The sequence below is a fragment of the Palaemon carinicauda genome, chromosome 14, assembly GCF_036898095.1.
Source record: "Palaemon carinicauda isolate YSFRI2023 chromosome 14, ASM3689809v2, whole genome shotgun sequence".
NCBI classification, from domain to species: Eukaryota; Metazoa; Arthropoda; class Malacostraca; order Decapoda; family Palaemonidae; genus Palaemon; species Palaemon carinicauda.
In genome coordinates, this window is record NC_090738.1 from 123065033 (window position 1) to 123090900 (window position 25868).

The 25868-nt window shown below is 34.5% G+C and overlaps 1 protein-coding gene across 1 annotated transcript; it reads right to left on the reverse strand.

Moving 5' to 3' along the window:
• Positions 1 to 14160: 14160 nt before the first annotated feature.
• On the reverse strand, positions 14161 to 25471 carry LOC137653306 (uncharacterized). Its single transcript, XM_068386676.1, has 2 exons — positions 25323 to 25471; positions 14161 to 15004 (listed from the first exon to the last, which is right to left on the reverse strand). The coding sequence occupies exon 2, from the start codon at positions 14987 to 14989 to the stop codon at positions 14549 to 14551; it is 441 nt and encodes a 146-aa protein (XP_068242777.1). The 5' UTR covers positions 14990 to 15004; positions 25323 to 25471; the 3' UTR covers positions 14161 to 14548.
• Positions 25472 to 25868: the final 397 nt, after the last annotated feature.

The window sequence follows — 25868 nt, forward strand, 5'->3', positions numbered from 1 at the left end:
TCGCAGACCGGGCGGGAGGGAAACTCCATGTGCTTGGCAAGTTTATTTAAAAAAATTGCTGAACACTAAAAGGTTATACTTTCGTAGCAGACATCTTCTAGAAGAAGCTGTGCAAATGTGAAATATACATTAAACATGCATAAGGTTAAGACAGGTAAACGAAATCGTGCGCACAAAAACACGCACTCATACACATGCATATACAGTATATATATATATATATATATATATATATATATATATATATATATATATATATATATATATATATATATATGTATATATATATATATATATATATATATATATATATATATATATATATATATATATATATATAAATACATTCTGTGCGTATGTATACATATATACAGTATCTGTATATATATATATATATATATATATATATATATATATATATATATATATATATACATATATATACACACACACACATATATATATATATATATATATATATATATATATATATATATATATATATATGTATATGTATATATATATATGTATGAGTGTGTGGGTTTTTGTGTGCACGATTGTGTTTACCTGTCTTAACCTTATGCATGTTTAATGTATATTTCACATTTGCACAGCCTCTAGAAGATGTCTGCTACGAAAGTTATTAACCTTTTAGTGTTCAGCAATTTTCTTTTTAAATAAACTTGCCAAGCACATTAAGTTTCCCTCCCACCCGGTCTGCAACCCACCTTAGTCGACCAGTCATAAGGTACGCAGTTCAGTCCCAGAATTCAACTGAGGACTCGTGGACCTTCCATGAAAGCGACACAAGTCTTTCATCATTCAGATGATCGAATTGGGTTTAGATTCCTCCTTTGGTTAAATAAACTGACTGTTTTTCTTCATTTATTGTAATTACAGCACTGTTTCGACAAAACTATTTGGAGGGTTTAATTAGAATTCCTTTTAATGTGGAGGGCGATGCTTACAGCTTCAGCTACTATGAGCTTGCCGTAGTTGCTCTTCTTGCGAACAATTTGGATTCCGCCAATCCATTCTTTCAGGGAGGGTTTCCGAAGTGGATACCAATTTAGTGTTGGCTTATTGCCACCTGGTTTCTTTAGTCCAGCATACGTCTTCGTAGTGTCTGGTGGTGTGTCGAATGTAGCCTTCCTGTGAGATTTATAGACTACGTTTGTACACGCTTCCAGAGTCGCAGTTAGGTTGGTATGGCTTTATACTCTTAAGTTTTACCTTCTGGTAAGGGGCTTTCGGGGGCAACATCTCTATTGAAGATTCCTCACAAGATGTCGGTTTTGTCTTTGTAGGCCAAAGTAATTCTAAGGCGGTGGTAGATAAGTTTTTTTTTTTTTTTTCCCCTTGTCTAATGTTTGTCATGGGTTGTTAAATTTTCTCTTTATGTCCTCTTCTATCATGATGTCTGGATATCCGTAATTGGTAATAGTTATCGAATTCGGCATCTACGTCTTTCCAAGAGGTGCTCTGCGTGATTGCTCTCTTGACGTAAGCACTTAATGCTGATTTTTTGTATGCTTTGGGGAATTCACCCCCCTGGCATTTAAGTATTTTCCTGCGTCGGTTGATTTAGTGAATACCGTTATCTGGCATTGGTCTCGTTGCTGTTTAACTTGGACATTGAGGATTCCCGTAGGAAGCAAATTGACGATACTAAGACAATCGCCTTAAATGACGAGACGCTCCCGACCGTGGAATTAAAATAGCAAATAACTTCTGGAAATAAGACGACGAAAACGTCATTGCGTCCATCGAAGTTTTGCCGTTTAATAACACCTAGGTTGAGCCATTTGTTTGTGAACAGGTATTGTTCGGTTGTCAATGGTGACCTTATTTTTCCAGTAATATGTTGATGAATTACAACTTAATAGGACTTGCTCGGTGGCCTTCAAATAGCATGGATCATTTATATATATATATATATATATATATATATATATATATATATATATATATATATATATATATATATATGTATATATAAAACATTCTCCAGGACCTGAAAGACTTCTTGTGCAGCATCCAGCTGCTCCTAGACTTCAACTCAGGATTCCCTCCCGTTAAGACATCGCTCGAGTGCGGTCATCTCTTCCGTATTCCCGGGCCAATACAGCACGGTTATCATCCCCAATCCAAGAGCCTGTGTACCACACCAACAAACCCCCCCCCCCCTCAAAAAAAAAAAAAAAAAAAAAAACTACTTGGTCTCCGCAAAACCCATTAGAAGAAGAAGAAGATTTAGAGAGAGAGAAATAGAGGAAGGAAGACCTCCTGTTCCCCGGGAAGCCTCGAAGGTAGGCTTCTCGACTCCAAGCAAAGCCCAGAGGAGAGCCCCCACTTCGAGAAGACCCAGCAAGAGGTCCTCTTGGCCGACGGAAATGTGGTCCCCGGGCCCCTCCGAGTCGATCCCCGAAGGAGGACTTTATGCCACGTCCGTGGCGCCTTTGCGACCATGGCTCCGTCAGGAGACCCTCCAGGAGGGCGTCCCAGCTGAGCCACGGCCCCCGGGCAACTCCAGGGAAACCCTGGAGAGGTGACCTGTCTGCCAATGAGGAAGAAAAATAGGAGGAGAGAAGAGATTCAAAAGTAATACATACCGAGCAGCCGAGACCATGAAAACTAAATGGAAACTGCAGACTTTACTAGAAATTTCTCCCAAAGAAAATCTATAGGAAAGTATTATGTAAATTTGAATAGAATATAGCAGTTATTTTATTAATATTAATAATTTTTGGAAACAAATATTACTTTTGATTTTAATAATAACATTATTCTCACATTATGTTAAAGAATATAGTAATATAGGAGCATTAAAATAATTTTATAACGAAGGCTCAACTTGGTAGAGTGCTACATTCAGGCATAAAACGGTCTTCCATCAGTTCCTCTCAAATGCCAAAGACTGAGGATTTGATCTCCGCGCTGATTGGAGACCTCTTTCGGATCCAAACTGAATGGCTCCTGTTTTTGCTATGACATATAATCGATTATTCCGCTTGGATTCATAGCTTGATTTATAGTATTTGGGCCATACGATCAGATACAGGGGCCAGGGAAGCCGTTCGGCTCTAGGTGCATACGAAGGAAAAAAAAAATCAAACACCATAACAGATAAGAAAAGAATGATGTTCCTGAAGAATTCCTTCAAAATAAACACCCGGATCATGGAGACAAACGTTACCGAACTTTTCTTCAAAGACCAAAACTAGATTGAAGACTAAACTATTCCTGTAAAATGTAAACGTAACAAATGATCAGAAAGAAACATTGAAGATGCCTCGTGAATTATGTACAAAAAAAAAAAAAAAAAAAAAAAAAAAACACTTTCATCTCTTTCCTCTTTAGCTTCAATCCTTTCTGTATTGGGTTTCGGTTTCTGATCTGAATTTTTTTCCCAAACTCTATCAGAGGTCAACTCGCTCTTGTATTTCAAAATGAATCATAAAATTTTTTATCTAAAATTTTTTTAACTCATTCATTTGTCAATACTTAAATTTCACTCCATAGGAGGGAATATATTGTTTTTTTTTTTTCCTGATGTTTTTTTCTGACGTCAAATCTCCAAATCGATTCATCTTAGTCATTTCTTGGCCAAATACCTGAAAGTTGACATAAAAGTATACTGGGAAAATAACTTGGTGCGTTTAAATTTTTTGATACATATTTTTAAAATAATTTTATTGATTTCTTTTGGCCATTTTCTAAAAAAAGAAATAATAATAATAATAATTTTTCCTCCTGTGCCTGGGTATTATAACGGAATGACATGAAATTTGGTACGGAGGTGTCTTTGATATATACCAATAGGAATTCATTAACATTTTTGGTATATGTTTGTTCAAAATGGTTAACTTTGCAATTTATGTTAATTTTTAGACCAAAAAATTTAAATTTTCGGCTCTGCCTTCATATTTACACCGAATAGCCTAAAATTTCATATGAGGGTACTTTGGATGTAAGTCACGCTTTTCATATACATCAATTCAAATTGATAAATTTTAGTGACTTTCGGTTATTTTTGACAAAATTTGCATTTTTTGCTCCTATGCTCAGATATCTAAACCATATCACCTGAAATTTGGTATTGAAATGCTGATGATATATTCAAACAGGACGATATTCGCAATTTTTGCATACACCACTTCAGAATGATTTCTTTTACATCTATCGAGGATCCTTTTCTGGAAAAGATGAATATGGGCCAGTACATGGTTGTATGGGGAGGGAGATGGAATGAAATATGTTGTATTTCATTGACAAATGTGGATTATTTTCCTAATAACCAAATAATTTTGTATCTCAAATTTTTACCGCAATATTCTTTATGTTAAAGTTTAATTCCATCGTCCAACTAATTCAGTCTTGATGCAGTCACGTAAAAAGGGATTGGAAAAATGTCAACAACAAGTATAAATGGAATACGTATATCCAGTTTTCCTTTTATTCTGAAAACTAACTGGACCTCAGTTTGTCCGGAGAGAGAGAGAGAGAGAGAGAGAGAGAGAGAGAGAGAGAGAGAGAGAGAGAGAGAGAGAGAGAGAGAGAGAGAGAGAGAGAGAGATGCTCACTTCGAAGTATCTCAACCAACTTTTGTTCTCGTTCAGATAATAACCTACTAATTAACTTAGTGAGGTCCTTTACAATTATAATGCTAGTAAAAACACTTCGAGATCAAAGTAGGAATATATATATATATATATATATATATATATATATATATATATATATATATATATGTGTGTGTGTGTGTGTGTGTGTGTGTGTGTGTGTGTTTATACATAAAGAGCTCAGTCTAAATGAGTGTTATTATACATACGATTCCGTACTGTATATCTCAAAACAAGTTCAAAACAACCAAGATCAGAGACCCCAATTCGATCTTCTGAATGATGAAAGACTGAGGACTCTTGGACCTTCCATGAAAGACGAGTCCTCAATTGAATCCTAAGACTGAACTGTGTATCTTGTGATTGGTCGACTGTGGTGGGTCGCAGATCGGCTGGGAGGGAAATTCAATGTTTTCTACCATCACGCGAAGACGTGTTCAAGAGGGAAATGAAATCTATTTCGAAGTTTAATGTGATCTCATCTATTTCAGCAACCGGTTATGCTGAAAACGCTCTCCGTTCAGTATATAGATATTGTCGCTCACGTGAAAGTTTAAAATGTCCCCAATATAACGACGCACGGGAATGGCGTGCACAGCACACCCATGTATCGCCTGCCTGAACAGAAAGTAGTAGTAAGGTTATGTTTATTTTTGCGAGCGTAGCGAGCCACGGCTGAGCGAAAACCATTTGAGGGAGGTGATATGAATTATAGGTAATTTTGATACTTTGATTTCCAGTCACTTGCATATCCCATATATTTTTCCGACTGGTTATCTTGTTCATTATGCATTATTGCTGCAAATCACACGTATTTTTGTGTGTTTCTCCACCTTAAACCCTGATTTTCCACTGGGATCCCATGAACTGTAGGAAAACTCATGAACGGGTGGTTTGCCTAAATATTCATATATATATACATATATATATATATATATATATATATATATATATATATATATATACATATATATATATATATACATATATATATGTATATATATATATATATATATATATATATATATATATATATATATATATAAATCTCTGGCATCATCGTTCAGTCAGTTCATAATAGATGTTGCATTAGATTTTCATAACTGATCATCCTTTGCATTGAGATTTTCCCAGACCGTACCATCCTGTTCTTAATACTTACTAGGTATGCAGTTAATTCTAATAGTCATGCCTTCTCCATCACAAGGCTCAATACTGTATAGTATACAGCAGTCTAGAAGTTTTATTCCTGCTATGATCAGATTGTGGAGTGATCTTCCTAAGCAGGTAGTTGAATCAGTGGAACTTCAGTAGTTCAAACTTGCAGTGAATGTTTTTATGTTGAAGAGGCTGACATAAGTCTCTCTTTATAGATTATATATGAAATATATATTTTAATGTTGATGTTCTTTTAATATTTGATATTAATTGTTCGCTACTTCTCTTTAAGTATATTTAGTTCCCTATTTCCTTTTCTCACTGGGCTATTTAGCATCCTGCTTTTCCAACTGGGGTCGTAGCTTATCTACTACTACTACTACTACTACTACTACTACTACTACTACTAATAATAATAATAATAATAATAATAATAATGATAATAATATTAATGATAATCATCATCATCATCATCATCATAATAATAATAATAATAATAATAATATATGAACAACTGTATTTAATGCGGTGCTAATTAAGAGGTTTTTCTGTTTCCCCCTTTCTGGAGAAAAAAAAAGAACATTTCTAAAAGGTGAAATGTCATTGCATCAGAAATTTATGAACTTATAAAACACCTTTCTACTTCCTCTTGTTCTTGGAAAATAAATAACATTTCCAAAAGGCGAAAGGTCATTGCACTAGAAATTTGTGAACTCGTTCATGAACTCCAGATTGTAAGGGTTTTATAAAGTCTCTAGCCGTCCAATGGCAATGCCCATCAAATGTCATACATTGAACCTCAATTAATCTGTCTCGCGACGCCCTTTCATTTGATGAACATTTACCGCCGAGTCTTAGGCAGTATTCAATTGACACGTTTATTATTATTATTATTTTTATTGTTGTTGTTGTTGTTGTTGTTGTTGTTGTTATTATTATTATTATTATTATTATTATTACTACTACTACTACTACTATTATTATTATTATTACTACTACTACTACTACTACTACTACTACTACTACTACTACTACTACTACTACTACTACTGTTATTATTATTATTATTATTATTATTAGCTAAACTACAACTCTAGTCGGAAAAACAGGATGCTATAAGCCAAGGGCTCCAACAAGAAAAGTAGCCTAGGTAGGAAAGGAAATAATTGAATAAATAAACTCTAGGAGAAGTAATAAAAAAAAACACATTTAAAGAACAGTAACAACATTAAAAAATTTCTTTCATAATATGAAAGATCTGTTTTAATGTTGTTAATGTTCTTTAGATATATTTTATATATTATATAAACTATAAAAAGAGACATGTCAGCCTGTTCAATATAAAAACATTTGCTGCAAGTTTGAACTTTTTGAAGTTCTACAGATTCATTTACTCTAATTGGAAGATCATTCTACAACTTGGTCACAACCGCACTGTTAAAAAACCCGTGTTTGAATCGGAATCTATCCATGAAAATATACTGTTCTCAACCGTATTTCAGTAAAATACAGGCGACCGTAATTTTTACCCTACTTTAACGGTTTGGTAACCGTAATATCATTCATTTACGTCAATATATCCCTTTTTAAAACGGTAAATGTCTGGCAACATTTATTCAACGATTTTTACCGGTTTTTACGGAAAATTCTTAACAGTGCGGAATAAAACTTATAGAATACTGTGTAGTATTGAGCCTCATTAATGGGAAGGCATGACTAATAGGAAAAACTGAATACCTTAAAGTAAGCACAGTTGAATTACAACAAGCTAAATGATGATAAAACAGGCGTTAAAGATATCAGACAATTTATGAGAATCTTACCCGAAGTGAGAGTTCTGATTAAATCCGCTAAATCCTCTACTTTACGTGGGTTGCACGTTGGAACAGGCAAGCACTGTGGTACGCCGTAGTCCTGATACCTTCAATGATTGATATATGAAGGTAGGAAGACCCACATTAACAAACCGGGAGATTCGATGTTATTCGACTTTAACCCTTAATGTTTGGGTGCTATCATGATGTGGAAGGCTGGTCTCTCACCGGCGGAATATTTCGACCAATCACCATCATGGGCAGCGATTAAACTCGAACATGTGCCGTGTGGCCATTACCTTAAATGTTGCTGCTTTTTACCTTAGATAACCTTAAAACATTTTCCAATTTCCTTGAATTTCAAGCTAGTAAAATCGAAAATTCCCTTAACATTACCACGAAAGCACGAAAATTACCTCAAACTAAGGTAATTACCTTAAAAGTTTAAACCCTGATCATGGGAGAATGTCCGAGTCGTTACCGATTTCGTGAAATGTTTAATAATGCAGTGAAAATAGGAGACTATCCAATCAGTCAGCCGAATGGACTATTTATTTACTATTAGAAACACTTTTTTTCTGCATTGGTTATCATTTTTATCTCGAGCACAACTGTCGTGTTTTCCCTAAAGACATTTTGTTATCATCGATATCTCCTGGGGTTCGGATCCTGTGTGTACATTTCACATGTAGACATATTTTTTATACTGATTTCGAGTAGCTGAATGTGGCTAAACACAACGTCATACGAATCAATACTGTAATTCAACAAGTAAATAGTTTTCAAAGTTGCCTTAGGATGTTTCGTCCGTTGAAACTAATAATCGAGAATCAAGCCCAAAATATGTCAAATAATAGCTTCCAGAGGTTAGTTAGCTACTGGTTGTTCCCAGGACAAGGCCAACCTAGCACAACGACGTTAACTACTGTACGCAAGCGGTTAGTCAAACTGATATGGGGTTGTGTGGTGTGGTATGAATGTTGTTATGCCTTATCAATAAAGTATACTGTATGAGTACAAATCTTGGGATTTTTTATTTGAGTTGATGCATTCAACAAGGACGTCACTGAATTGAGATAATATTCGGGGTTTTTTTCTTCACATATTTAAGCCAGGATAGTTTAAGAGAGTTTGAAACAGTTTTGGGAGGATGTTGAAAGTATTATTATTATTATTATTATTATTATTATTGTTGTTGTTGTTGTTGTATTATTATTATTATTATTATTATTATTATTATTATTATTATTATAAACTAAAGGTTGCTAGCATAAGCCCTTTTCAGAAGGCCTTAATCTTTTTTTCCTCCTGTTTAAATCTTTATGTTTAGTTTTGAGCAAGTCATTAAATGAAAAGGTTGTTGGCCTATAGCGCCGTGTCAAGGTGCCAACAGACTATATTGACTGTGAGCCAGAACAGTCGTCAAACCTTACGGATTTTTATTTTTTTTAATTTTTGTGTGTGTGTGTGTGTGTGAAAGTAATTTCTGACCCGTTTGAGTGTCTGGTGGCTTTTGTCATCCGCCAATTTTCAATGAAACTAGAGAAAAGCTTTCATATGAAAAATACTTGGAATTATTGTTATAGCTTTATACGATATTTGTAATTCAAGATATGTATTCATTCAGTTGTCGTTTTTAGTCGCCGGTCATGTTAACCTTTGTGAGTCATTTGTTTTATATGATGATACATAGAGCGGGGCACTGAAACGGCCAATCTAACGTCTTTATCTTCACACAAGGGGTTAACTACTGCACTGAAATTATTCAGTGGCTACTTTCCTCTTGGTAAGGATAGAAGAGAGACTTTATCTATATGGTAAGCAGCTCTTCTTGGAGGACACTCCAAAATCAAACCATTGTTCTCTAGTCTTGGGTAGTGCCATAGCCTCTGTACCATGGTCTTCCACTGTCTTGGGTTAGAGTTCTCTTGCTTGAGAGTACACTCGGGCACACTGTTCTATCTAGTTTCTCTTCCTCTTGTTTTGTTAAAGTTTTTATAGTTTATATAGGAAATATTTATTTTGATGTTGTTACTCTTCTTAAAATATTTTATTTTTCCTTATTACCTTTCCTCACTGGGCTATTTTCCCTGTTGAGGCCCCTGGGCTTATAGCATCCTGCTTTTCCAACTAAGGTTGTAGCTTAGCATTTGATAATAGTAATAATGATATTGGAAACGTCCCTGCATAGCGATCTGCTGGACGGAGGTTCGATACCCGCTCAAGCTCGATAATTTTCTGTAGTATCTGTAACCTCACCATCCAATGTAAGCTAAGGATGGAGGTTTTAGCGGAGCCTGTACATCTATCTGCTGAGTCATCAGCAGCCACTGCCTGCCCCTTCCTGGTCCTACTTATGGTGGAGAGGGTCTTAGGCTCTGTTCTTATGTATATATGGCCAGTCTCTAGAACATTGTCCGTACCCCTTTACACCTGTCATTCATGAGCTACTTTTAAACCTTTAAAAAGAAAGTAGTAGACTGGCCTCACGAAAGATGGAAATTAGAAACTCCAGAAAATCTATATTTAGTTTTGTTAACGTATGAGATAAAAACGCGTATCATCGTTGTATTGTTGGTAACTGTATATATAAGAAAGTCCGAATCTCAAATTGTCTAAGGGCTAATAGTTTGATCACTTTTCATAATATTCATTAAATTTCCTTCATATTTTCGTTAATTAGCGCTACAAATCCGAATTTTGTTCAAAGAAAATTGATTAATTTCTGTACATATTCATGTTTGTATGTACACACACATACACACACATACATATATGTGTGTGTGTGTGTATGTACACACATACGCATATATATATATATATATATATATATATATATATATTTATATATATATATATTTATATATATATATATGTATATATATATATATATATATATATATATATATATATATATATATACTGTATATTCTAATGTAAAAAATACCCTTTGATATCGAAATCACTCTGCCTTGGGACGACAAACTCAAGGTATATTTCATCAAAAGTACTACTGAGTATCATCAAAGGAATCTTTCCCATTTTGGTCTGTGAACACGAAACAGAGTGAATTCGATATCAAAGGTATTTGTGTCTCGATATTTGAATATATGAAAATCATGAGTGTTAGTTATAAAAAATATCATATAACTTATGCACTGGAAGAACAGATGGAAGTGACTAATCGAGAAAATTATAATATCGAAAATATAAGTGTTGAATATAAGCAGAGGCGGGGAGATGATGTCTAAAAATATCTCTACTTTAATTTTTTACGCATTTTATATATATTTTGGTTTCTCTTTGAACGCCTATAAATATATCCGTTTATACATTTTTTTTTTTAATATTTTGCTTCTAAAGTGGTACTTTCGATTTAAAAACGAAAAGAATAAATTTTTGATTTATGGAACGACTAGATTCTTTACTAAACATCTCTTATGGTTATTAATTTTTTGTATCTTTTAAAATGAGTAATTGATAAAAAGTAATCACACTAATCAAATAATTATAAAAAAACATTTGTCGTTACAGTTTTTCTGAATTTTGTGATAAAATCTCCGACTTCGGTGCAAGGCTGAGTATTTCTTCCTTCACCAATTTCTAGCTCTGCTCTTATGAGGTTTCAGATTAAAACACAACTGAACCGGTTTGTCATTACGAAGTTCATGAATCAAGGAGATAATTTGATCATGCATTTTGATAGGATTAATAAAATCTCACTTGTTAATTATTTTTTTCTCATGCATAAGGCTTATTTTGATTCTATTCAACTAAAAGTTCAATCTTATTCGAGGCTGCCAAATTAAGGAAAAGAAAAAATATATTTAGCTTTATTAGAGGACTGTAGATGACACTATTGGCACCTTTTTTATTTGGTTCCAGCATCAACTACATTAGTTTTTCTATTAAATACCTTTGTTCCCTTTTAACTTTGCTGTCTAATATCTGAACTGTCCTTTTTTCCGTTTCGATTACTACTTAAAAGTAAAATATGTCTGTAGAACCATGAGAAAGTCTAGCATTGTGACTATTTGGTCTCTGTAAATTGCATTATGATGATAACAAAAAGTCTAAAGGCTAACTGAAGATTTTGCTTCTCTCAGGGGATCGATAGCATGAAACCAGATAGATCAAATTCTACCACCAATGATGTGACATAGTGAAGTAATTTATCTCCGCCAACGAAGTTGGAAGGTTATGTTTTCGCCCCTGTCTTTGTGTTTGTTTGTGAACAGCTTCCTGGCCACAAATTTAATCGTAGAGTAATGAAACTTGCAGGGATTAACTGTTATGCAAAAAACTGGAAACGATTAAATTTTGGAAGGTCAAGGTCAAGCAAAATGTCCAATTCATGTAATCAGCCTTAAGTTTGGACATCGTTGTCACAGAGACTTCAAACTTGAAAATTAAAAATCCACGCCAATTAATACATGTTGAGATCAAAGGTTAAGGTCAAGGTCGAGAAATAAGCTGCCGTGGCAGAGGTCTGCGCTCCACTGAGTGCTCCTCTTGTTTATCTTTGTGTTAAACAATATAAAGTAGTTCCTAGGGTTTACGAGCAAGTTTGAATTCGACCACACAAATTCTAATGAGTTACGAGCGTTACATTGGTTTGCGAGCAAACAGTTTCCCTTCATATAGGCAGTTTTTGTGGACAAATATTAACAAGACTAGCACGTGATGCTCAGGAATAAATTCACAGTACCCATACGCCACTCATGTAGTGTTCAAGCAGTGTACCGACAATGCAATGTCTCATTTTCATGCCATCGTAAAGAAAAGTCAGAAGTAGTCGTCTATAGATAGGTTCCTTGTGAAAGCAGAATGCAAGCGTTTAATAAGAGATGACAAAGTGTCAAGAAAGCATGAATTAAGTGATTCAGTTAGTAATAGTGAACTTTGTTCAAGAGAAAACTCCTTATATTTTACTAGATCTCATGAAGGGAGCTTCTCCCTCCAAGCATTAACCCGCTCTTCCACCTCCTCCCCCTCCTCTCTTGTCTCCCTCATGCCAGCCCCAATTCTCCTCAAAGCTAAAGTGTGAATTGATTTGTCAATGTTTTATTTTTTATTGTGAATTATTAATTTGTATGCATTTGTAATATTAGGGGTTAAAATTATACTATTACAAACCTTTAAGAATTATTTTATATGTGTATTCATGTACATGTGGAACACATCAAGTGAATTTCTTTTATTTCGTATGGAAAATGTTGTTTTAGGATACGAGTATTTTAGGTTGCGAGCTCACTCCCAGAACGAATTAAACTCATAAATCGAGGTACTACTGTAATACTTTTTGGATCTGATGAATCATGAACTATCCCTGTCAACTTGTCATTTATTTATATTTACTCCAAATGTATGGTACTCTGTTGCAGAGGCCTGAAGTATGCCTCTGATATCATCGTGGCCACAAATCCTCCTAGGTTTCTAGCTTAAGTTGTGCACTTTGGGCCTGTCTTTTATATTGGATTATGACCTTGTGTCCAAATTGGTTCTGAATTCATTCTACGTGTAATAAATCACATTTTGATATTAGAGTATCTTTTTTATCATTAAATTTCTCTGAAAGGTTCACCCGTGCCTGTTTCTATCGGTTATCAGAAAATGGGTTTATAGATATAATGTTAATAGTTAAGTTACTAGTTAGTAGTAAGAGTTTGTCTGTGACATTTCACATCATTGAGTTAGAGTTTTGGTAGTCTGACCCCATCCCTAATGGTAGTCTAGCATGAAGTGTCTTGTTTCTTGAGTTTATTTCTTACTTTGACTAAAGGTACCCTTTTGAATCTAATCTTTGTTTTTTAGAAGTGGTAAAGAAGAAATAAAATTTCAATAATCTATAATGCCAAAATACTAGACTATTTACGAGAATAAGTGGTACATAAGGTCTGTAATCACAATCTAGGCTATAAAGGGTTCAGGAGTGATTATCTAGTCAAGTAGAAAGCAGTGACGTTAACTGGTCTCTGGAGGTGGGAGATGGCCTCACTAGTTAAGGTTTATGGAAGCTTTCATTTAATTCTTTGGTATGTGAACAGTTTCACTACACCACCTTCTGCAGTACTGCCTACAGTATGCCTTAAACTGCAGCTGTTTGTAGCACCCGATAAGACCGCAGATGGATTACTTTCTTTCATTATTTTTCCTCTATTTATTGATCCTTGCCTACTGGGCTGTCCGGCTTCTTTTGCTGTGATTTTTAGCTTTTAAGTGGGAACTCATTATGTCAGGCCTCTAAGAACCTTTCAAGCGTGACTTTTCTCTCTGGACAATTAAAAGGATTAAAGCTGAAATTTCAGCATTGAACCAGTGGTTTTAAGAATGCAATGAAACGAATTAAGACAAATATATGACAAGTGATATTTTCATAATCATATTATATGACTTGCCAATCGTAAATCTGAAAATCAGTAATTATTACAAATAAATAATTATTGCGTGCTTCGTTTATAATACGGAATTGACATATTTTTCATTTTACATTACACTGATGGCTCATGGCTGAACACTCTTAGCATAGGAATATATCTACATATTATCTGCTAAATGATAATTTTAAGGAATGAGAGATAAGATTCTGTAGACTAAATTTTTTATTATACCTGGATAACTAGTTTTTAGAAATGTAATTATTATTGCAATTATTATCACTATTAGATCAATTCACATAAGCATACTTAGTTTACAATATCTCGAATCATCCTTACTGCATTCATACTTTTAAAGTGATCCAGTTTAGTTTTATCAAAACTTTAGGACGAAATTTTAGAAATTGTTACAATTTGGGAACTTGAATTCCTGTGTATTTGTTGATGGTATTTTGATAATCTGTATAGCAGGCAGACGGGACTTATCCATGAAATGAAAAGGGAAGATGGACTCTTTGGCTTATAAGTTCAAAATAATCTAGAGAACGAGGACTTCCTTGCCTTCAGGTTCAGCTTATTACAAATCCTTGGCGCAATCGACCTCCCAGTTGGATATATCTCCAGACTGGGGAGCACTACTCATGGTATCCAGCCAGAAGGCTTTGTCGTCTGTAAATATTCGGGTTGGCTTTGTGACTGGGATCTCTTGGTCCAGTGTTCCAGCATTGATCCAAATGGTGTTGGTTTCAATGTCGTACTTCATGAACACAGAACTCCCACAGGTGCTGCAGAAGGACCTCACTGCCTCCTTTGAGCTCCTGTAAGTCTTCATCGTTTCCTTTGCCTTCATCTGCAACTTCGCGTTTGGCACAGCCAAGAAGGTGCAGAAGTCAGCACCAATCAGCTTTCTGCACATGGAACAGTGACAGCGGATCCACTGGGCAGTTCCAGATGGGACTTCATATTGAATACCCTTGCAGAAGCAGGAGCCCTTGATGACAGGTGTTTCTGAACTCATGGCTTCCTATTCAGTCTGGAAATTGAATGCAGTGGTTAGTTTTAAAAAGGGACTATGCTAAGGGTTAGCTTACATTTATTGCTAGTTTGTTAATTACAACAGAAAAAAAAAACGATATTGCCGATAATCATTATTGAAAATGCAATGATCAAATTCTTAGGAGATATAAAATAGTTTTCTTCCTGCACATATTTTACGAGACAAAGTAATACACGAAATCAATTTTATGTCAATTTTAATGTTTACAAAAAAAAAAAAAAAAAAAAAAAAAAAAAAAAATTCTCAAATTATATAGCAGTAATTAAATATCTAGCAATTTCTACTTTTGGACCGTGATCGTAACATCCAAGTCATCCTATATAATTATTTAGTGAAGTGGACTATTTGGCAGTTTTAATAGGCAAGTTTTGTTGGACTTAAGTATATCCTTCTTGAATGGGAATTCAGTTCCTATTTTTATAAAGAAATGAGTTTTGTACACTTAGGACCTCAAAAAAAAAAAAAAAAAAAACTTATCCAAACCATTGCTTTGAACGTTAGGAATCTTCCGTAAGTATTAAGTTACACCGCATGCCCATTTCGAAAGTCTATCCTTAAGGTAGACCCACATCCAAGACAGGCGACGATTCATCTGTACCCTCTCAAGCATGTTTTTATTCATTTTCCATGTTTTCGTATATACACTAATTTAAAAAGGAGAATGAAAAGAAAACAACAACACAGAAACGATGAAAATGTTTTATGCCAAATGAAGCCAAGTGAAAAGGTTGCATCTGGATGCTGGAAACATCCGAAACATGTGATTTTGTTAACGAATTATACTGAAACAAAATTTATGACTACTACTACAATGGTTAACGATAGTATACCTATTCGGGAAAAACAGAACAAGCAAGATTAATCGATACCCACATGTAACGTTAAAATAGTATTGTAAAGACATATTTATTGCTGTAGAAATTAATTAAATTTTGTCTTCATTAATAACACTCCTGATAATACAAATATAATTACATTGATATTCCTAAGACGATCGTCAATAGACTTTCCAAAGCTAACTCTTTTCTCCTCGGATTTCAAAATCAAATATGTATTTTTCTGTAACTCATATAAGTTGGTCATTAACGTAAGTGCGTACGTAACATGACATTAACAAGCAACTAGACATAACGCAAACGCTCGTTGAGGCTTTGGTTAGAAATATAGGAAGTTAGGCTGAGGGTTTGAGGGTTTTCACTCTTACTCTTTGTTGGTTTTGTAAACCAAGTAGGCACGCCTTTATTACCACACTGCATAATATATATATATATATATATATATATATATATATATATATGTGTGTGTGTGTGTGTGTGTGTGTGTGTGTGTGTATGAAGTTAGCAACCACAACCGTAAAAGTTAGCTTAAAACCGAAATTATGATGAATGAATGTGATATATATATATATATATATATATATATATATATATATATACAATATATATGTATATATATATACAATATATATATATATATATATATATATATATACACACATGTACACACACACACACACACACACACACATATATATATATATATATATATATATATATATATTTATTTATTTATATACGTACTTAGGAATGACAGTAAGTGTTTCCTGTGGACAGAGGACCTAAATTATTAGAAGGATGAACATGGGATGGAGAGCTTTTGGTAAACAAAATGAGATTATGAAATGTAAAATGCCTAATTCTCTAGAAAGAAAAGTATTTGATAAAATGTGTCCTGCTAGCATTAACTTTTACATCATAAACTTGGTGCCTTAGAACGTAAGCTAGTTACAGCTCAAAGAGATATGGAAAGAATAATGATGGGAATAACACTAAGAGGCAGAAAAAGAGCAACATGGATACTAGATCAACCTCAAGTACTGTAGAGGATGTAAGAAACATGCAAGGAGAAGAAATTGAGATGGGCAGGACATGGAATGAACATGGCAGATAATAATAGATAGTCACGAAAAATAACAGAATGGGTCCCTATAAATTGCAAAGAAAGCAGGGTAAGGAAGAGAAGACGTTTAATTGACGAGCTAAGAAAATTTGCAGTTATAGACGGGCATAGAAAGACCATAAACAGATATAAATGAAATTACATGTCTGATGCTTTGTCCTACAGTGCACTAGCAACGGCTGATGATGATGAGGATGATATATATATATATATATATATATATATATATATATATATATATATATATATATATATATATATATATAAACTACATAGCTAGGTTATATATTGTAAACTTAATGTAAGTGCAAGATCGTGTAATAATGGGGAGAGTAGTAGCTCGAGATATCTCTGATCATTATTTGGTCGAAGCAAAAGTTAGGCAGGCTATAAGGCCGGCCATTCACGATCAGTAATTACTGAAGGAATTCCTTCAGTGTCAGAACTAGGACGTCCACTAACGGTCAGTGCGTTCATCAGTGTAGGATAGACTACCGTGGTGATTAGACAATCGAAATGGCTTCCTCTATTTTTTGTGATAATGAGTTATTGTTGATGGGATTAGGGCTTGTTGCAGCGCATTCTACTTTGAAGAAACGACGAAAGACTAAATCAAAATGGTGTTAGGATTGGCTACAGGGAAGGGATTTAAAATCACACATATTTTTGATGGAAGAACTGAGATTTGAACCAAAAGACTGGCTTAATTATTTAAGAATGGACGAGGCAACCTATGATCTTGTAAGCTTAAATGCAGGTTACGATAGACATGCATCACAAGCTAGCCTGCATTCAAGGGAAATATTTAGAAATTTTTTTGCAATGAAGGAGCATTATGTTTTCAAAAACATATGATTGCTAAGAACTATTAAACACTGTAAAACAACTGCATTTTCTCATGTTTTCAGAAAGACCAAGAAGTCAGCTATGACTTACTATATGGGGCCAAATTACTTCTATTAATAAACTTCTTTAAAAACATTAAATCTTCATAGTAAGTCCAAGTTGGCGTATACACATCATCTGCCCCAGTTCCAGACCGCATAGAATTTTCGATTTTTTTTGCTTCTTTCCTGAAATTACTCCTGTAGATGTTGATTTTTTTCTTCACTAAGTGTGTGGTTGCATCAGGATACTTTTCTTTAATTTTTTTTCGGCTAATTTTCCATACTCTTCTTTTTTTTTTTATTTATTCAGATAATGTTTTGACTTCATTTGCCAAAGGCATGGCTGTTCTTTGTATAACTGAAAAAATTCGCCCCAAAAATCTCTATCTTCCGGCATCTTAACTACTTAAACCTCACTCAAATCTCTGCACCAACATTCCTCACTGGCCATGCGGTTCACACTGATAACTTAACTGACTGGTAGCCATTCACGGTCAATGTTCCCTTCAGTGAGCGTTAGCCCCGCCTCCAAAATCAAGCAGAGTTTGATTCTCATCAGTGTAACTGACAGTTGTACTGACAGGCCTCAAACAACCCCATTCACGATCATTGTTGCCAAGTTTGAAGGAATTCCTTCAGTAATTACTGATCGTGAATGGCTTGCTTAAAACACCAAAACCTTCATCATCATCGTTGCGACCCTACATATCTGACTAAGTAACCAGGTACACGAGTCTGGCTAAGTCGTCAGGGTCGTAAATGATTATCTAGGAAACGTGTTCGTAATTGGTATGAAAAAATGTAATCATTTTTTTTTTGTAATGATCTTTATTGAAGTCCAGAGGAAGGATAGCCTGATTCAATTCCTCTAGATTTTATTGATTTCATCTTAAATCCAGTAAGATTCAGACATAATCTGTTCACAGTCGATCCTCTAATAAAGAATTTATTAGATTTCATCAGCAATATAGGTCTACATCTTGATCTGCAAGAACTAAATTTGGTAATCGATAAAATCCTAAGATTCTAGCGCTAGTCAATGGTTTAGTGAGAACTAACTCGTTAGATTTAACCAGTACAGTAAATCCTGATCTGTAACTAAAACAGGAAGGATTGCTTAATAAGATATGCTGCAGAGATTCTCAAAAAGAGGTATCAAAGTCCAAGAAAATTGACTTGTGGAATGTAAGCCAAGGTCTAATGTCATTAAATCTAGACGCTGGAGGTTGTCGAAGATTGCCTAAAGGAAACAGTATGGATTACCAGTGGTTATCTTAGGATTTATTTAACACGAGAGGAGGATTTATTTCATAGATTATTTGTTCTACAGCAGAAGCTAGAAATCATCTATTATCATGGAGTCGTGACTATCTTTTTGTGCTTACTATTGGGTAATTAAGATGGCCTTTCAAGAGTTTCTAATTACATATGGAGAACACTGTTTAACGTTGTGGTACTGGAACAGGTGAAGTGACCTTTTAACGACTCTGTTAAACATAGGCCTAGAACACTTCGACAGTTTCCGATTTCTAATGCTAGTGGTCTCAAGGCCATACTATATTTTAAAATGGCACTGGCTAATCCAACAAGTATTTATTATGATATTGTTACTGTTCTTAAAATATTGAATTTTTCCTTGTTTTCTTTCCTCACTGGGCTTTTTTCCCTATTTGGGGCCACTGGGCTTATAGCATCCTGCTTTTCCACCTAGTGCTGTAGCTTAGCAAATAATAATAATAGTAATAATAATAATAATGTAACCAGAAAGCGTTACCTATGGCAAATAATGTCAATGTGCATTTCAGGGCGTTTGCAGGAACCAGAAATGACCAGTGCTTCAAGGACAAGGTAATTGCACGCTTTGGGGAAGGAAAGTCTATGAAAAGTTTGTTCTCGTAATATTAAGGGCAAGAGAGAGAGAGAGAGAGAGAGAGAGAGAGAGAGAGAGTTTTGAAATCTATATCTTTTAAGTGATCACTAGTACCACTCTTGACCTTCAGAAGCCATTTCTTTACAAGCGCCCCACCCCATTTTACTTCTGCCTATGTCTGTAATTTCCTTGTCTTTTCATTGCTGTTTTTTTTTTTCTTAGCCAATAATTTTCTTTGTCTTGTGTTAATTTACTTTAGCATGACGGGGAAGAAAATATCATCCACTTTAACAGCTTTTTCTTTTAGTTTTCGTGAAACCACACATATATTTTCATAGTTGATCGTTTCTCATTTAGTGTGTTCATATTTTTCAAACACTCACACGCCATCAAAGTACTGTCTACGTACGCAGGTTAGGCTGAGTTTATCTTGAATGAGATAATAAAGGTTCATCTATTTGTAAAAAATTCAAAATTAACAATTCACGTAAGATTTATATAACTCGTCAATTATCTACAATATTTGTGGAGTGACAACCTATCCAAGTTTCGTGGACATGCTTCAAGTCACATTTTATAACAGACCATAAAGACAGAAGAAGAATTATTGATTTCGGAAGTTCCGTTGAATTGCCGTAGTTATCCGGTGTTGGCCGTGTAGTGAATATTAAGAGTGTCCTCTGTCGTTTTATTCAAATAAAAGAGTTAACACTTTTCAAATAGGGACAGTAATTATCATGAGAATTTTCCACACCGTTATCTAACGAAAAGTTCAAATTAATTGAAAATGGAAAACCAAAGTCGTAACTGAAAGAGCTTCGGCAGTGCAAGAGGCAAAACTTGTGAATTATTAACCGCTTATTTTCTATATCCAGTGAAGTGTTGTGGTTAAGCTGTCGATCTTGTGACTTAAATACCCCGTATAATCTTTTAAGTAAAGACAAGAGAAGTGGTTCTCATGGAAAAAGCCTTATCAACGAAAACAAATGAGTTTACAGGAAAAGACTTGCTCGTGGGTGAACCTGAAATTCTCAGTGAAATTGTTAAGAGGATATATGTTAATGAAATCATGTGTTCGTGCCTTTTGCCTAGTTAGAACTTCTCGAATTGTTTATAAAGTTAAATATACCTTAAATCGTGAAAACTATGCCGAGATTTTTAAAGTTTAAAGGTCACCTAATGACCAGGGACGGCTATATAATGGCTGCTGATGACACAGCTAATAGACCTATAGTCTCGCTGCTGATGACACAGCAAATAGACCTATAGTGTACCCCCAAACTCCACATTCCTAGCTCAAAGGTACTAAAATTGTGAACGCCAGTGAAAGCTTTTCCATCTGTGAACCGAGCTCTAAATTCTTACCTACGAATAGTGTGCCAGAGTCCAGACTTGGACACTGAAGTAAACGTCCAAATTCGACAAGAAAATAACATTTCACGAACAGGATTCGACAATTTTCCCACTGAAAAGGAAATATTAAAATGCGGCAAATCCTTATAAATTTAATGAAAAAAAGTGATGATTTTGCTTCTCACAGGAAAAATTGAATTTCGAACATGAAGACAAATTTGGTGAGTAAACAATTGTTCCAAATATTATGAATATTTTCTTGCAGTGATGAGGTCACAACATTTATGTTAGAAAGGGCAACCGGGTACCTTTCCTTTGTAATCTCCAAAACAACTTTCGTCTGGTTAGTACTAAAACGGCAGACGCATTCGCGGCTTAGGTGTCCTGCACATTGGTGACGTAAGCAGGTGGGCTAGGGACCATAAATATTACCTGAAAACCCAAAGGACAACTTCTGATATTAGCCTCATAAAGGGAAAATGTCACTTGCCTTTAGTAGACCAACATCGAACATATTGAATGTTTTTAGAGTAAGAAGGCTGCATAAGTAGCAAACAAGTATTCGTGTATGTATGAACATATAGGTTTTATTTAATCATATTCATTCAATCTTTACATAAATTTTGTCTTTGTTGGTTCACGATCAACTGTATTCAGCTCAGTGTCTAAATGATTAATGTTCATTTTCTGGGCCAGCTTAGGCCTACGTAGATTTTCATCCTATAAATGTTTAATAGTCATGTTACGTTACTAGTCACTACTTTCGTCACTCGGGTATTAAATTTTGCAATGAGCATTGCCAGTGATATTAGTAATTAATTGCCATAGACCATTTGGAGTGAGTGCATTCTTGTTGCTTCTCAATGTGTTTCATAATTCTTCAATATTTCACTCAAGTCAATGGGAAGGTGCAGGTGCCTCGGTAGGATTAGCTTCTATAGATAACGATCAACTTCGTACCGAAATTAGGCAATATTTACGTGCGTTTTACAAGGGAACGACAATTTTTATGGAAAGCTAGACCAATAAAAAAACTGACAGCCTATTCTGTGTATAAGTACAGTATTTCAAACACAGAATACTTGGTGAGAACCAATTTACTGTGATCAGTAAGACATACAGCGCTTAGTGGGAACGATCAGACCGAGAAAATACGGGTTTTGCAGTCTAAAACCTTTTACTTTGACTAATTTCCCACTTCCTTCCGCCATTTCTAATGCTGTTCAATATTTTTTAACGCAACTGCAGGGTGTTCCCAAGGTGCTCCTCGTTAATGAAAAGGGCTCCAGGCAATATGACCCAAATTCCATTACGAATCAGATATGATTATTGATCGTTACTTCACTCGGTATGTTTTAGTTTGGGCGACGCCTTCAGTCATGTTTGTAGCCTTTCTTGTATATCAACAGAAGTATCTTTCACTTTTATTGGGTTCTCCATTCTTGTAATTTCTCATTGTTTGATTTTCAATTCATCCGCAACAGTAACCGTGCGATATGCTCAATCAAGTTCATGATGTGCCATCAACAATTAGTGACTTAGGAGGGAAAAAGGCACCAGCCACCCGTTGAGAGACTAACGCTAGAGTTATTGGGTCCTTTGATTGGTCAGGCAGTAGTCCATTGGATTCGTCTCTCTGGTTACGGTTCATTTTCCCTTTGCCTACACACACACCAAATAGTCTGGCCTATTCTTTACATACTCTCCTCTGTCCTCATACGAGTAGTCTGGCCTATTCTTTAAATACTCTCCCCTGTCCTCATACACCTGACAACACTGAGATTACTAAACAATTCTTCTTTGCTCAAGGGATTAACTACTGCACTGTAATTGTTCAGTGGCCCCTTTCCTCTTGATAAGGGTAGAAGAGACACTTTAGCTATGGTAAGCAGCTATTCTAGGAGGAGGACACTCCAAAATCAAACCAATGTTCTCTTATCTTGTGTAGTGCCATAGCTTCTGTACCATGGTCTTTCACTGTCTTGGGCTAGAGTTCCCTTGCTTGAGGGTACACTGTTCTATGTTCTTTCACTTCATTTCGTTTTTTAAAGTTTTTATAGTTAAGTATGAAAGGTTTACTCTAATGTTACTATTCTTATATTTTATTTTAATTGTTTATTACTTCTCTTGTTTTCTCTATTTCCTAATTCCCCTTCCTCACTGGGCTATTTTCCCTGTTGGAGCCCTTGGGCTTACAGCATCTTGCTTTTCCAACTAGGGTTGTAGCTTAGCAAGTAATACTAATAATAATAATGATAATAATATCATCTCAAGTGTCCCTTCATCCTTTGTCAGGCTCGAGCCAGTATATTACGATCACGTTCATTAGTGACGATACTGTGTAATTTTATTATCGTTTACAAGGGAAAAGAATTATTTCAAGTTTTATGAACTCTGTTTGAATTATAAGAGCAAATCGGTACATATATCAAGAATATATCTAATAAAAATATCTCTACTGGTAAATACTTTGTCATTTCAGTAATGACAGAATTAACCTATTGCCTATTTCAAGGCTTCAATAACTATAAATAAATTGCCGTAGTAGTTTAGTATTTCTTTTATTGCGGTATTTGGCAAGTCAACACAAGTCTCATTTTATGATTTATGTTAATTATCACTTTAATATTTTTATCTATCTGATATAAACATGTGTTTTTTGTATATAGGCTATCCTATTTTGGGGGCCTGGGCATTGAGCATGGTGATTTTACAGTCAGAGTTGCAGCATTTATTATTATTGATAATAATACCTTTTATAATCCAAATCTCCCGTTTTTACTATTATACTGTTTTGGGGGTATAGGTAATACCCACGGTTTTTAAATACAGCCACAAACTATTCTTTGTACAAAGGGATTTATTATTAATCGGTCAAATAACTCCGTGAATATTTTCAATCGAAACAATAAGTTAATGACTAGAAATTTTTACGATGAAACATTCATTTTACACTTTAATAAAGATACTTTTAAAATCATATCTATCACCACATTTATGTCTTTAATGAACGTAGATAAAGAAAAGAACGCTTGCTACTATTTCACATAACTTCATGTTTGGTAGGTCGATCACCAAATATTTCTTATAATTGAAGTTCTGTGACGCAAGATATATATATATATATATATATATATATATATATATATATATATATATATATACATATATACACATATATACATACACACACACACACATATATATATATATATATATATATATATATATATATATACACATACATTCATATACACACTGTGCACACACACATGTATATATATATATATATATATATATATATATATATATATATATATATATATATATACATATATATATATATATATATATATATATATATATATATATATATATATAGGTTGCCCTATACCTCCTCAGTACAATGACTGTCTAAAAGTTTCGTAATTGTCTCAAGCAGATTGAGCGGAGACTGGCAAAATCAAGCGACACAGCAACACAATCATACAAGTATCAGTGACTTCTAAACCCGCCCACTTTCTCTAAATTTGTACTGTCTATGGATGTGTAATAAACACAACAATAGCTGCCACGATGTAATATTTTTCTTGAAAAAATAAATTAGAATCTCAAAGGATGTATATCAAATGTAGATATACAAACAATATATCTAAGTACGTAACAAAAGAATTTTTAGACTATTTTGATTTATATTTGTAAAAATTAGTGCATATCTATATTTTGTTATACTTTTTATATTTTTATAAATAGAATAATTACGCAAATAATGTAAATGAATAAGATGTAATTGTATGTTTATAGTTAGAGAAAAAAAAAGTTGCTGAGCAAGAGGCTCCTGGGTTAAATGACAAGTTGCCAACTCAAGACCTCGAGCAGCAGGTGTCATGGTGCAGATTACGGCTTTCTCAGCCTGTGCTGTGTCCTTTTTGAGCAAATGAAAAGACGTTTTCAAATAGCAGAATGTCCTTAAATTGGAATTTTATTTATCTAATCTCGGCAAATATTCCCGCCGTCCAACTCCAGCCAAATATCCTGAATTTTAAATCGAGAATATCCACGGTCAATATTTCTCTACTCGTATCGACTTGCCGATAGTTTTCAGCCGAATCTACAGGCCAAATTCGAAAAGCTTACTGCCAAAAAGTTAGCAAATGACATTTAGATAATATTGATAATAATGAAAAATGTATCAAAGGTACCAAATATGACATGAGAAGCTTACCAGACGTGAGAGCTCTGATTTAAAACGTCTACTCTGCGTGGGTCGTGCGTTGGAACAGGCAAGTTAGCCGGGTAACGCGATGCCTGCAACGGTTGGTATTTTAAAAAGGAAGACCCACATTAACAGCCCGGGAGATTCGATGACATTCGACTTTAACCCTTAAGCGTTTGGATGTTATCATAATCGGGAAGGCAGGTTTTTTATCGGTGGAATATGGCGACGATATGTCATCCGGCGTCCTCGCTGATTTCTTTTTTAACGGCTGTTTTTATGTGGAGATCATAATTAAATTTTTTTAATTATCTTAGACATATGAGTTTCGGACACTGTTTACTTTATGCAAGTTGGCAATAGTTTTTTTTTTTTTTATTGATTGTGTTGCTGAACGCGGCTAGCCCAAGGTCTCGTATACAAACATCACATGAGAAAGATGACAATACCACCTTTTCTGGAACTGATAAGACAAATTCAAGAATTATGCAACGCAAGATATTCTTACCATTGGGTGATGAATCTTTCCGAAAATAAGTCTTATCTTTATTCAAT

Bases quoted from the DNA above. Each gene is read 5' to 3' on its own strand.
- LOC137653306 (XM_068386676.1), bottom strand. From the start codon at position 14,989: ATGAGTTCAGAAACACCTGTCATCAAGGGCTCCTGCTTCTGCAAGGGT.